The following is a 13,876-nucleotide window of genomic DNA, read 5'->3' on the forward strand; positions in this document are numbered from 1 at the left end:
ATACATACATACATACATACATACATACATACATACATACATACATATTTACTTATTTATTCAGAGACAACATATCTTTGAATTTGTTTGTTTATTGGCAGACAGGAAGGCTTGTTTGTTTATATTCATTCATGTATTCACTGGTAGACAATGTAGCCTTACTAGGCCAAGAACTCAATATGTAGACCAGGCTAACCTTGAACTCATTCAGATCTGCCTACCATTGCCTCCTGACTGCTGGGATTGAATGCATGAAACCTTCATGCCCAAACCCAAATTTTACTTGCTTTAATAAAAATTAATACTGTAAAACTCAAGGGCTGGAGAAGTTGACGTGTGCAAAGGTACTTGTCCACAGAACCTGTGTGGGGGCAAGAACCCACTCCTCCTTCAACTTGTCCTTGACATGAGTTACGTGGCGTGCACACCCACAATGCACAAACAAAGCAATCATTTTTGGAGGAGAAATAAAAATCTGTCATTTGGGAATGAAGCAGTAGACAGATGGGTGGTTAAGAGGCTTGCTGCTCTTCCCAGCACCTTGCCATGCAGCCCACAAAACCGAACTCCAGCTCCAGAGCACAGGCTGCACCCACCCTCTGCTGGCGTGTGTGTCCATGTGCACACACCCACATGCAGACACATACTTATACACAATTTAGGGAACCATCAACTGTCTGTTATTGGAGCAGATTTCTCTGGACTAGTGGAATCCAATGCTCTCATACTGCCGATACAACTTAGAAATTACTTACTTTTCTACCAGCGTTTGTACACATCCCTTCCAAGAGGGCATCTGTAGGGCAAGGTCTGCTATTGCTAAAGCCAGCTGAACAGGAAGAGAGTAAATAAATGAACAGACCAGATAAACACATACCATCAATGCTAACAGAAAGCAGAGACCACATTTCTTCCCAGTACGTCTAGCATCCTTTTCCCTCCTTTCCCAAAGAAAGCCTAGCTATCCGTTTATCAAGCGAGCTACACACTGCTTGTATTTAAAGATCAAACTTAAAAATTAACGACAAAACCAAAAAGCAACAACAACAACTAAACAATGAAATATATACTTGATAGCTAGAACATCTATTTTTCTATTGCTTCTGAGACCGCGATCATCCAGCTCAGGCTAGCCTTGAACCCAGTATGCAGCAGAAGCTGACCGACGTCCTGACTCCCCTTTCTCTACCTCCCAAGAGCTGGGATTATAGGTTTAGACCACAATGCTTAGCTTAAAAACAACATGAATAAAAACATTTAAAAACATGGATTTCCTTAGAATATATCAATACTTACTTTTATTTGGCAATACCACAAAATTTCGAAGATAAATTATACTTTGCCAAAAGGCCAAAGCTACTGACAAAGTTAGAGCTGTGACTTAGCCCTAAGCAACGACTGCTTCCCTCCTCTTTCCATCTCTCACCTTGAAGCCTTATCCAAGAGCACTTCATGAACTTTACTTCCTAATGCATTTCCCTGGCTAAACATTTACTGTTTCATTTATAAGACTTTTACTAATCAATTCTCCCAGAAAATATTTTTTTTAACTACATAGACCTCTGACCCATAATAGTACAGATTTTTTAAAAAATCATCTGCAGGTTTAACAGTGGGGAGCACAAGCTAGAGAAAACTCACCTCCCCACTTCCAATATCTGAAGCGTAATGAACTCAAAGACTATTACAAAAGATTAAATTTTTTATTCTGCTATAATTGTGAAAATATAGCAATAAAGTCAACATTGCCTTACATGACCAATCAATGCTAACCAAAATGAATCTGACGTACCCAAATGACCTCACAAATTGCCTTAGTAAGTATAGGATTTACCTGTGTTACAATGACAGGTGACAAGTCTTTCAAGTTCTGAATATGAATTAGCAATGAGTCCCTTAAAGAAGCATGAGAGTCCGTAGGGAGCTCATAAAATGAGGTCTGAATCTTCATTTTCATGGTCTGGGCAGCGAAATAGCATGATTCCACATCCTGTCGGATCTGTAACAACTGATCAGAAATCTCCCAGGCATGAACCTGAAAGGAGATAAAAAGATATCTTAATGTATATTACTTTTATAAATAATTTTAAAGTCATATAATTTTAGTATAGTTAATAATAGAAGAAAATTTTCACAAATTAACTTCAGTTCGTAGGGTCTGTTCAACAAAAGCAATACTAGTATGGCCTAATGGCCTAAGACAACTGAATCAAAAGACAGAACCTGGAAAATCCGAATAAGGTTATAAAGAAAAATATCCCAGAAATTTCTAGTAAAACTAAATCATTACTATAAAGCTTCTAACCCTATTTGCAAGTTGAATGTTTCTTCTCTTTTTTCCTTAAATGTTTTGGTCATTCTGAGACTTAAGACTTGAAACTTTTTACTATAAAAAAAAAAAAAAAGTATTCCATTGGTCTCACTGGAAAAAGCGAAATTTTCATATATTTTATTTCTTATATGCTTATATATACGACAGATTTTGACAATGCTACTAAAATCAGTTACAAAAAAATTAAGTAAACTTGTCTGTAAAAATAATAAGAAAGGCTAGGGGCGGTGGCACACACCTTTTAGGGAGTATTCAGGTATGTTGAAAAGGATGACTTCCTTGTGGCCTTTGTTCTGAACACACAGCACACACACAGCTCCAAGCCCCTCACCACCACCGGATGCCAATAAAAACACCTAGAGCACCTCACCTCAAGACTGCAGAGATTCCTGTATGAAGTATGTTTTTACTTTACATACAAAGTCTTCTGCTCTTACAGAAACATTCTAGCTTAAAGAAAACAGAGACTTCACATTTTCAAAGTATTTTCCCACCATGTTGTAAGAATTATCAGTGTAACATTGGATAGTACAAATGTGTCAGAATGTTTAATAGTTAAAAGCTGTTATCTGAGAGGCTAGAGAGATGGCTCGGAGGTTAAGAACACTCACTGGCTGCTCCTCCAGAGGACCATGGTTTGATTCCCAGCACCCATATGGCAGCTCACAACTGTCTGTAACTCTAGTTCCAAGGGACCTGACACCCTCACATAGACTCATACAAGCAAAACACCAACGTGCATAAAATAAAAATGAATAATAAATCATTTTTTAAATACCTGTTTAAGTTACTGAAAATTTTCATTTTCAAAGACATTAAAATAAATTAATTTTAGCTTTGGATTAGGACAGAATTTCCCCAACTTTTGAAACAGACCTAAACATCTGTCATTTTGTATCATATGCTTAACTGAAGAAAAGTTTCAGTATTGGAAATCAAAATACTGATCCTTTTTGAAAACCACTGAAGGTGTTCTATGTCTTGTAGTATCAAATATGCAGCTTAGACAGACTTACTTTTTCAACACTTAGGTGTGTGTCTGCAGGCATGTACGCGCACGCTTGCACGCGCGTGCACACACACACACACACTCCTTTCTTCTATATAAAATGGCTGGACAAAAAAAATCCCTGCCTGACATTGACACTGTGTTGTATGTTACACGCATGGGTTTTTCTTTCCCACACTTTAAGCAGGGAGACGACACACTGTTGTTGGACCCTGCTGCTAAGCCTGCAGTCCTTCATGGCCGGAAAGCCCTGAGCTGGATGAAGAGGGCTCCCTCTTCTCTGCCTAACCTAGGGAGGCCAAGTCCCCACCTCTACCTCAGCCCTTCAGCCAATGACATTCACCCACCCTGCAGAGCTCCATATGCCCTCATTCACCCGATAAAGCTGGGCTGCCTCCCTGCAGCTGGTCCTGGACGGCTATTTACTTTTGTTCTCACGGGTCACGGAACCCCCAGTAAATTGCCTTCCGCTCCCTTGTTCCTGAGGACCAAGGACCAACGATCCAGCAAGGAGGGAGAGCTGCGAACAGTGTCTGTGAAAACCTAAGAGATGGCCAAACTAATGCTGCTGAGACACCGTGCTTTCCACCGGGAGATAAAGTGGACTGTGAAATACTATCTCCGTCATCCTTTTGCACAGTAAAAACAAAAGCAAGGGAGTTTTTTTACTGAAACACTTCTGAAGAAAATAGAATATGATATGCTGAAGATACTAAGAAAAAATGTTATAAAGATTTTCTATCTGGTCAAACTAAATTCCATTATAAAAGCCATAAACTGTTACAAACAAGAAATCAAGAGAATTTTTTTGAATTTCAGTTTATTCCCCTGAGCCCTTTCTAAGCAGTATTTAATAATAATAATAATAATAATAATAATAATAATAATAATAATAATAATAATATCATCCAGCAACAAACTTCAGGATGAAAAAGGCTTAATGGATAAATGCACTTAGACCACAAATCGATGATCCAGGTTTGGATCTCCAGAACCCACATAAACTCCACACAGCCATGGCATATTTCTATAACCCTGCCCCTGCTGCAGATGGGCACAGGACCAGAGAGTCTCCGGGAAGCTCCAAGGCCAGGAAGCCCACAGTGCACAGCCCGTGGCCAATAGCGAGAGAGGGGAAAGTTGAGGATCCACACACCAGAGCCTGTCCTCTCATTTACACATGAATGCATGCAGGCACAGTGACCCCCACCCCCCCCAACACACACAATAATCTTTTAGAATAATTTCTGAGCAGGCAGGACAGCTTACTGTTTAAAGGTGCCCGCTGTCAAGCCTGACAAGCAGAGCCCGATGCCCAGGGTCCACGCAGTAAGACAGAAGCACTCCCTCAGGCTGTCCTCTTGACTTCCAAACAGTGGTATGGCTCACACTCACACCCATGCATATACACACAATTAACTTTCAAAAGCCAAGCTTCAGATACCCCAGTGGTTAGAGTGGGGCTTCAACACTGATGAGAGAGCGGAGGAAGACTCCCAGGAAGAGAGGTGCACGCTGTTCACACTCCCTGACAGCTGAGCCAGCAAGGCTGAGCCAGAAGAGCGAATGTAAAGATAGACTAACTGGGGGAGGGTTGAGCGCGAGCATCACACAGCACCCTGCACCTCCAGGGCAAGGGCCTGGACTTGCTCCCCAGCCCTGAAATCGGCTAACCACCACAACTCTTCCCATATGCGCACCAAAGCAGCAGTGCTCAGTGCTGGCTGTGCTGCCACACAGGGATCTCTTCAGAGTATTCCAGCAAATAAAAATCTTAAATGCATATTCAGTGTAAGTCATCACACCAAAAAACAACAGATTCAGCACTGACAACAGAGCACATCACCAAAAATGAACGGGAAAAAGAGAGCTGTAATTCAATGCTAAAATTCTAGATTAAAGATCAAATCTATTTTTCCTCTCCTTCAACATGGTCTGGCCTTAAGTAATTTGTGTTCAGGTCAGGGGGAGCTTGGAACTTCTGCTGGGTTTCTTACATTCCTCGGAGAACCAACTGTCATGTGGAATTCCCAACTTCTTTCCTAGTGAGGAAACTTGGAAAGGCCGCAAGACCACAGAGAGAACAAAGGGGTCTGAGTATGTCTAACTTTCTAGGCTCTCCTTCTGGTGTCTAGCATGTCTGAGAACTTCTAAAATAACCCAATCACTAAATGGATACCTCCATGAGCATAATCATAAGCCAAAGAGTCCTGCAAGAATTCCCAACCTACAAATCTGTAAGATACAATAAACTAGCTTTGCTTTAAGTTATTCTGTTAGAGTAATGTGTCTCACAGTAACAGGTTACCAGACATCACATGCTTCCTGATGAACAACTGAAAGACCAAGGGACAAAGAGGCCAACTCTGTATCTCATCAAGACTTGGGTTCCAGTTGGCAATTTGTAAGAGATAACAACAGTTGTCCCTTTGTACCCTGGATTGGCTCCCAGACCCCCAGAAACCAGAATCTATAGATGCTCAGGTGTCTTATAAAATGACACAATATATTCACATAACTATACACATCTTCTAATACACTAACTTCCTTTTAATCTTTTTTATTTGGGGGGGGTGTTGGGGGGAGGACGGTGCCGCTTGCTTTTAGAACGATTTTGCCATGTTGCCCAGGTTGACCTGGATTTCCTAGCCTTGAGTGCTTCCCATATGCTTGAAATCATGGCTAAATTACTTAACATAAATGCCTTGTAAATATTTGTTGCACTGAATTAGTTAGGAAATAGGAAGAAGGAGAAAATTCTGTACAGCGGTGCTGGGAGCACAGTCTGGCAGCAGAGCACTTACCTAACATGCACACGGACCCCAGTGCCCAGAGCAGACAACAAAAAAACAAAGGACTGTGCAATGCCATGTCAGAAAACTCAGCTGTATCGGCTTTACTCTATTTGTTTACTTGCTTGTTTTGTTTGCTTTCCACGATGGATTTGTTGAGTGTTGTGCTGAGTTTAGCCATCTGAGAACTGTGCAGCACACATCTTTTGCAGGCTCAACAAGAAACACCAGTCTTCACCATCAGGCTTGGTATGCACATGAAGACCAATCAAGATTCATGTGAGTAATATTGTTTTTGAAAAGCTTCTATAATTTGTTGGTATAATGTGCTTTTGGAATGTATACAATTTACCCTTGTTCATTTAAATGTTGATTTCTCACCCCAACTATCTGGTTTCAATCTGGACATTGTACTGTGATGCTTATTCTAAGTATCACCTGTCTCAAGTTTGTGTAAACATGCCACCATTTGTTCTCTGTATTGTCAATAAAACAACCAGCCAATGCTGAGCAATGGAGAATATAGGATGGGGGAGGAAAAGGAAGCGAGAGGAAGAAGAGGAGAAGAATCGGCAGGAGAGGTCTTGGAACCACGTGGAGAGATGGGACTGGACCTAAAATATGATTAAAGAAAAGCAAGTATATATAGGGTGAAATCTGAATGGGAGGAAACTATGTGGGCTTGGAGGTTTAGGATGGAATAACTATTGCCCAGCATTGTGTTCTAGGTTAGTTAAATAAATTCCAGTCTCTGTGTGGTGATTTAGATATACAGCTGGTTTAGGAATAACCGCTGTTTAATTAAAAGATAAGTCAATAGTAAATATTAATAACCACATCAATAATTTAATCATGTGAAATACAAAGCTGTTCAGTTTAGTAACGCAATTTCATTAAAGGTACACAGTATTTTTTAATTTTTAAGAAAAAAATAATTTGTTCCTAAAAGATTCCCATTCCCAACTTTGTCCATACCATTTTCAGAAACCTTAATTTAAAAATCTAAAAACCCAATATACGCATTTTGGAAGTTGTATGTTTATTTGAACAATAACTATTTTTTTTTTCTTTTTTGGTTGCTGGGGTGCATTAAATTTGAAGAAACCAGTATCTTTAACAATGTAATTTCTGCCTTGTCTGTATTTTCCAGCAGCCTTGACTGCATATTTAGAACATTCCATTCTTTTGCTTTTCTGGTTAAAAACAAAACAAAAACACGTTGAAAAATTTTATGCTAACTCTTTCGGATCAACGTTTACCCTTACCCTTTCATTCAGATTATTAAAAATGTTTTTATAATATGCAAAAAAAAATCTCTCCACATGAAACAGATAAAAATCTGGCTCTTTAGTCAACATAAGTGATATATTTAGTTTTTAAAAAAAAAAAACACAACAAATAACCCCAACTAAGTTTATGTTTTTCTCCTAACTGCCTAATGTTCATGGACAGTCTGTTTCTATGGATCATGGCATACAAAAGGCTTGTCATCAGTCCCACAGAAATACTTAAGAAATACAAGAAAGACAATATTTTTGTTTACAAAAAAACCCAAATTTCACTAATGACTCCATTTATTAAAAAGGTCATTCATGCCCATACCACTATCGCATTAGTTAGGTGCCATTCTTATTCTGATCATATCCAAAACACTGAGAAACAGCTACAACTAGAACACGGCCAGGTGCCTTGGCAGTCTGAGGTAAAATTTAAACAGTATGACAAAATAAAGAATTTTGTTTTCCTGCAAAAGAACTTCCTAGAAGAACATGGGGGTAGAGGTGAGGCAAGAAATCAGTCAGCCTGGTTGGTGACAGCTTGTGAAAGGCAAGGCCAACAGTCTTCTGGAGGACAGAGGAACAGCCTGTGCGGCCATCTCCCAGCAGGTTTTCTGTTTTTGTTTTTCTTCTGTGTAGCCTTGGCTGTCCTGGACTCCTTTGTAGACCAGGCTGGCATTGAACTCACAGAGATCCACCTGCCTCTGCCTCCCCAAGTTCTGAGATTATAAGCATGCGCTACTGTACCCAACTCCCAGCAGGTTTTCTTTTTTTCCTTCAAACACTACATTTTTTTATTTCATTGAAAGTTACATAGTTTAAAATATGGTAAAACTTTAAAAAAATTACTAACATAATTTATAATATTATATTACTGTTCTTTTTTAATTAAAAATTTTTTTATATTAATTAGTTTTGTAATCCCAGCTGTAGGCCCCTCCCCCATTCCCTCCCAATCCTACCCTCCCTCCCTCATCTCCAATCATGCCCCTCTCCAAGTCCATGGATAGAGGAGGTCCTCCTCCCCTTCCAACTGACCCTAGCTCATCAGGACTGGCTGCAATGTCCTCCTCTGTGGCTGATAAGGCTGCTCCCTCATCAGGGAGAGGTGATCAAAGAGCCAGCCATTGAGTTCATGTCAGAGACAGTCTCTGTTCCCATTACTACGGAACCACTTGGATGCTGAGCTGCCATGGGCTACATCTGTGCAGGGGTTCTAGGTTATATCCATGCATGGTCCTTGGTTGGAGAAACAGTCTCAAAAAAGACCCCTGTGCCCAGATATATTTGGTCCTTGTGGAGCTCCTGTCCTCTCCAAGTCTTACTATCTCCCCCTTCTTTCATAAGATTCCCTGCACTTTGCCCAAAGTTTGGTTATGAGTCTCAGCATCTGCTTTGATACCCTGATGGGTAGAGTCTTTCAGAGGCCCTCTGTGGTAGGCTCCTGACCTGTTTGTTTTCTCTTTCTTCCAATGTCCATCCTATTTGTCTTTTTGAGTGAGGATTGATCGTTTTACCCAGGGTCCTCCTTCTTAATTAGCTTCTTTAGGTGTACAGATTTCAGTATGATTATCCTATATAATATGTCTAATAGCCACTTATAGGTGTGTATATACCATGTATGTCTTTCTGTTCCTGGGATACCTCACTCAGGATAATCTTTTCTAGATCCCACCATTTGCCTGCAAATTTCATGATTTCCTTGTTTTTAATTGCTGAGTAGTATTCCACTGTGTAAATGTACCACAATTTCTGTATCCATTCCTCAGGTGAGGGACATCTGGGTTGTTTCCAGGTTCTAGCTATTACGAATAAAGCTGCTATGAACATGGTTGAACAAATGTCCTTGTTGTGTACTTGAGTATATTTTGCATATATGCCTAGGAGTGGTATAGCTGGATCTTAAGGAAGCACTATTCCTAACTGTCTGAGAAAGCACCAAATTGATTTCCAAAGTGGTTGTACAAATTTACATTCCCACCAGCAGAGGAGGGTTCCCCTTTCTCCACAACCTCTCCAGTATGTGTTGTCACTTGAGATTTTTATCTTAGCCATTCTGATGGGTGTAAGGTGAAATCTCAGGGTTGTTTTGATTTGCATTTCCCCGATTACTAAGGACGTTTAGCATTTCTTTTTTTAGCATTTCTTTAAGTGTTTCGCTGCCATTCAATATTCCTCTACAGAGAATTCTCTGTTTAGCTCTATAATCCATTTTTTAATTAGATTGCTTGATTTGTTGCTTTTTTAACTTCTTTAGTTCTTCATATATTCTGGATATTAGACCTCTGTCAGATGTAGGGTTGGTGAAGATCATTTCCCAGACTGCAGGCTATCATTTTGTTCTGACGACAGTGTCCTTTGCTTTACAGAAGCCTTTCAGTTTCATGAGGTCCCATTTATTGATTGTTGCTCTTAGAGCCTGTGCTGTTGGTGTTCTGTTCAGGAAGTTGCTTCCTATGCCAATGAGTTCTAGGCTCTTCCCCACTTTTTCCTCTAACAGATTTAATGTATCTGGTTTATGTTGAGGTCTTTGATCCACTTGGACTTTAGTTTTGTGCAGGGTTATAAATATGGATCTATTTTCATTTTTCTACATGTAGACATCCAATTAGACCAGCACCATTTGTTGAAGATGCTGTCTTTTTTCCATTGTATGGTTTTGGCTTCTTTGTCAGAAATCAAGCATCCATAGGTATGTGGGTTTATTTCTGGGTCTTCTATTTGATTCCATTGATCTATGCCAGTAATATTGCTCTGTAGTACAGCTTGAGATCAGGGATGGAGATACCTCTAGATGATCTGTTGTTGTACAGGACCATTTTGAAAATTCTGGGTTTTTTGTTTTTCTATATGAAGTTGAGAATTTTTCTTTCAAAGGTCAGTAAAGAATTGTGTTGGGAATTGCATTAAATCTGTTGATTGCGTTTGGCAGGATGGCCATTTTCACTATGTAAATCCTACCAATCCATGAGCACGGGAGATCTTTCCATCTTCTGGTATCTTCTTCAATTTCTTTTTTCAGAGACTTCAAGTGTTTTTTCAAACAGATCTTTCATTTGCTTGGTTAGAGTCACACCAAGGTACTTTATGTTATTAGTGGCTATTGTGAAGGGTGTTGTTTCCCTAATTTCTTTCTTGGCCCTTTTGTCTTTGGTATATAGGAGGGCTTCTGATTTTTTTTTTTGAGGGGGGGTTAACTTTATATCCAGCCACTTTGCTGAAGGTGTTTATCAGCTGAAGGAGTTCTATGGTTAAATTTTTGGGGTCGTTCATGTATACTATCATATCATCTGCAAATAGTGGTACTGTGACTTCTTCCTTTCCGATTTGTATCTCCTTGAGCTCCTTTAGTTGTCTTATTTCCCCAGCAGGTTTTGCATGTAAGAAAGTCAGGGGGAACTGTGCCACCAATCTACCATCAACTATGGCATTAAACATTCCCATCAAGGCAGTAAAGAAAAGCCAATCGAAAACATGGATTTCATTCACACCATTGACACATATTTTTGTGGTTGCCAGCCAGCTGACTGTTAAGTTTCCTACTTTTCTATTTTTTCACTTTGTTTTTCTACTTCTGACTTTAATCTCTTGCACTTGTCTGCCCAGTAAACCAGGAATTAGATTATGCCCTTTGAGAGCAAGAGTGCACACAGCGATGAAAGCCATGAGCAGCCTGTCTACAAAATTGGTCCTCATTCACTTGTCTGCCCCGCCCATCATGAGGGAGGTGCTCCAAAGCCATCCAGTGCTCCCTGAAGAGGCTTCTCTGGACTAAGTCACAAGGAACACTCAGAAACTCCTTTAGAAAGTCTTTTTATGCCTTTGCTTCAGGCATATTGTATCCCCTTTCAAAATCTTTTTCAGAAAGATTAACCAAATGAAGTAAAATATAAATGTTTATTAGCACTTAAATCTGTGTCATTTCGATTATAACAGAAGTGAACATGTTTCTTTTGATCTATAACCCAGAGTTGACTTTGCACATTATATCATATTTGGGCTTCAGTCTCTCTCTCTCTCTCTCTCTCTGGCTTCAGTTTCTTATGTCCTCCTCTCATAGCCACCTTTCCTAGTTCATCTATAATGGACCCAATCATTTCCCTATCTTTCAGCTGAGGCTCTTATTGTTTCTGTATCTGTGGTGGGAGCTACACTTCCTTCAACACGCATGATATCATCTTCAAAAACATGTTCTATTAAAAATCCCATCACAGGCAGCAATATAGGATAAAAAGATATGCCAATCTCTTCCCATTGTGAGCTCACTTCACAAGGCCAGCAATACCCACATTTAGGAAAGCTAGAATCTTTTTTGCTAGTTTGTGGTACTGGCAAATGGAATCTTTCATCTGGCACGGGGTTTTACTCTCTTTGGGGTAGGTGGTACAGAATGGGAAGTTTTCTGCTGAAGCCTGACTATTGGTTAACATACTGAAAACGGTAGACTTCCCAACAGCTGGAAATCCAACAGTACCCATTTTCAGTGAGGCTCCAAGTCTTGAAATGACTAGTGTGGTTTGATTCCATCTCCTCCCCTTTTTGGCAGCATCTTGGTAAGGGTAGACACCTGGCACAGGGTCCTGGGCTGCATAGACTGGTGTCACTGGCAGTTGGAGGCAGGAAGGAAGGCCAGTTGTTTGTGCTATTTTGAGCCCAAGTCTCACTCAAACTGGCCTTGAACTCATGGCCATCCCTCTTCGTTAGCCTTTTAAATACCGGTGTTAGGCACATCAGCCATTGCATCCAGCTTCATTATCTACATTTCTGACTTAACTATCTTGACTTCTTTAAAAACAGAGATTTAAAACATAAAGGAGAGAAGGGGCAGGAGACCAGTCAGCAGTTTAAAATACTAAATTCTCTTCCAGAGGACCTAGGATAGATTCCCAGCATCCATATGGGAGCTCACAACTGTCTGTACCCCCGTACTGGGGAATCTGACACCTTCAGGCCTCTGCAGGCACCAGCCACGCATGTGATACAGACATACATGCAGGCAAAATACCCATACACACATAAAAATAAATAAATAAAAATGAATGTGAGAACCAAAACAAAAAATAAGTTGTCTTTGGCAAGTTGACTAACTTGTGAACAGAAATCCAAGTTAGCAAACATAAAAGGCAAAGAGATTTAGTTCTCCAGAATTTTTACTAATACTGGAATTTGCTTTTTGTTGTTTGTTTGTATTTAATATCTTTGGATACCAGGCAAGGTGGTGCATGCCTAAAATACGAGTGCTTGAGAGGCTGAGGCAAGAAAATGGAACATTCAAGATTGCCTGACAACTTAATAAGACCTTGTGTCAAAATGAATTTTTTTCTTTAAAAAGGAAGACAGAGGACCTGAGATCACTCTCCAGAATTCACATCACGACAGAGAACTGACCTCACAAAGTTGTCATATGACCTTTAAACATACACTGTGACACACACTTGCATTCATTCTCAGTGTGAATGCAGTCACGCACACGCACACAAAGGAAATTTTAAAAAATAAAAAGAATTCTAGATAGCCTCAGCCTTACTACACAAAGCTTTTTGACATTCTGTAAACAATCTTGCGCCAAGCAGAAAACAAACTTCAAGATGCCAGAGTAATAAAGGCTCACTGTGAGAGACTTTGTTCACAAAACACAGTGATACTTTAACAGGGTTTATCCTATACACTGGATACATCCTGTAACAAGCTGACATTATCACCTATCATTTCTCCAGCCTTTGATTTTATTATAACACACTAATGTGCTACTTTCTCATCCAAAAGAGCTAAGAAGCTGAAGAACTTCAGGCAATTAATTCAAAAGACTTGGGGAACTAAATTAAGAAAACTAAGACTGGAAATTCAAATTCAAATTCAAATTCAAGGCCCAGTAATAATGGTTGAGCAATCAGAGACTTGCACACAGGCCTGGCAATCAGAGTTTGAACCCAGATCCCATAAGATAACAGGGGAGAGGTGGCTTTCAGAGTTATCTGGCCTCTACATAAGCACGCAAGCCAACTCCACACAAACACATAAAAATACACTCTCTCACCTCCCATACTGAAAAACATAACTTTAGAATTCAGAAATAACATAGGAAAAGATATTCTGATTACACAGTCTAAAAATTCAGTGTAATCCAGTAAAGATCAAGAAATACAGAATAGCAAGATGGCTCGATGGGTAAAAGAGTCTCCAATCTCAGGTCTTCCGTTCAGTCCCCAGAACCCAAGGTGGAGAGAGAACTGACTCCCAAACTGACCGACACACGCACCAAGTAAAAAGAGCTGGACAGACAGCCTAGGAGTTAAGAGCACTGGCTGATCTTCCAGAGGACCTGGATTCAGTACTTAGAACCCACATGGTAGCTCCCAACTATCTGCAATTCCTGTTCCAAGGACTGGACACCTTCTTCTGACCTCTGAGTATCAGGCACAGACGGTGCACATATATACATGCAAGAGAAACTAACACCTAAAAT

General features: G+C 40.0%; 1 protein-coding gene across 2 annotated transcripts in view; it reads right to left on the reverse strand.

The window, feature by feature from the left end:
• Positions 1-13,876, reverse strand: part of Tnpo3 (transportin 3) — a 75,462-nt gene that overhangs the window by 44,354 nt on the left and 17,232 nt on the right. For both annotated transcript variants that reach the window (XM_055608213.1, XM_055608214.1), the window contains exons 2-3: positions 1,835-2,035; positions 756-829 (exon numbers count right to left, since the gene is read on the reverse strand). In XM_055608213.1, coding sequence (XP_055464188.1) covers positions 756-829; positions 1,835-2,035 — 275 coding nt within the window. The remainder of the gene's footprint in view (positions 1-755; positions 830-1,834; positions 2,036-13,876) is intronic.

Source organism: Psammomys obesus, unplaced genomic scaffold, assembly GCF_907164565.1.
Source record: "Psammomys obesus unplaced genomic scaffold, mPsaObe1.curated_primary_1811, whole genome shotgun sequence".
Classification (NCBI taxonomy): domain Eukaryota; kingdom Metazoa; phylum Chordata; class Mammalia; order Rodentia; family Muridae; genus Psammomys; species Psammomys obesus.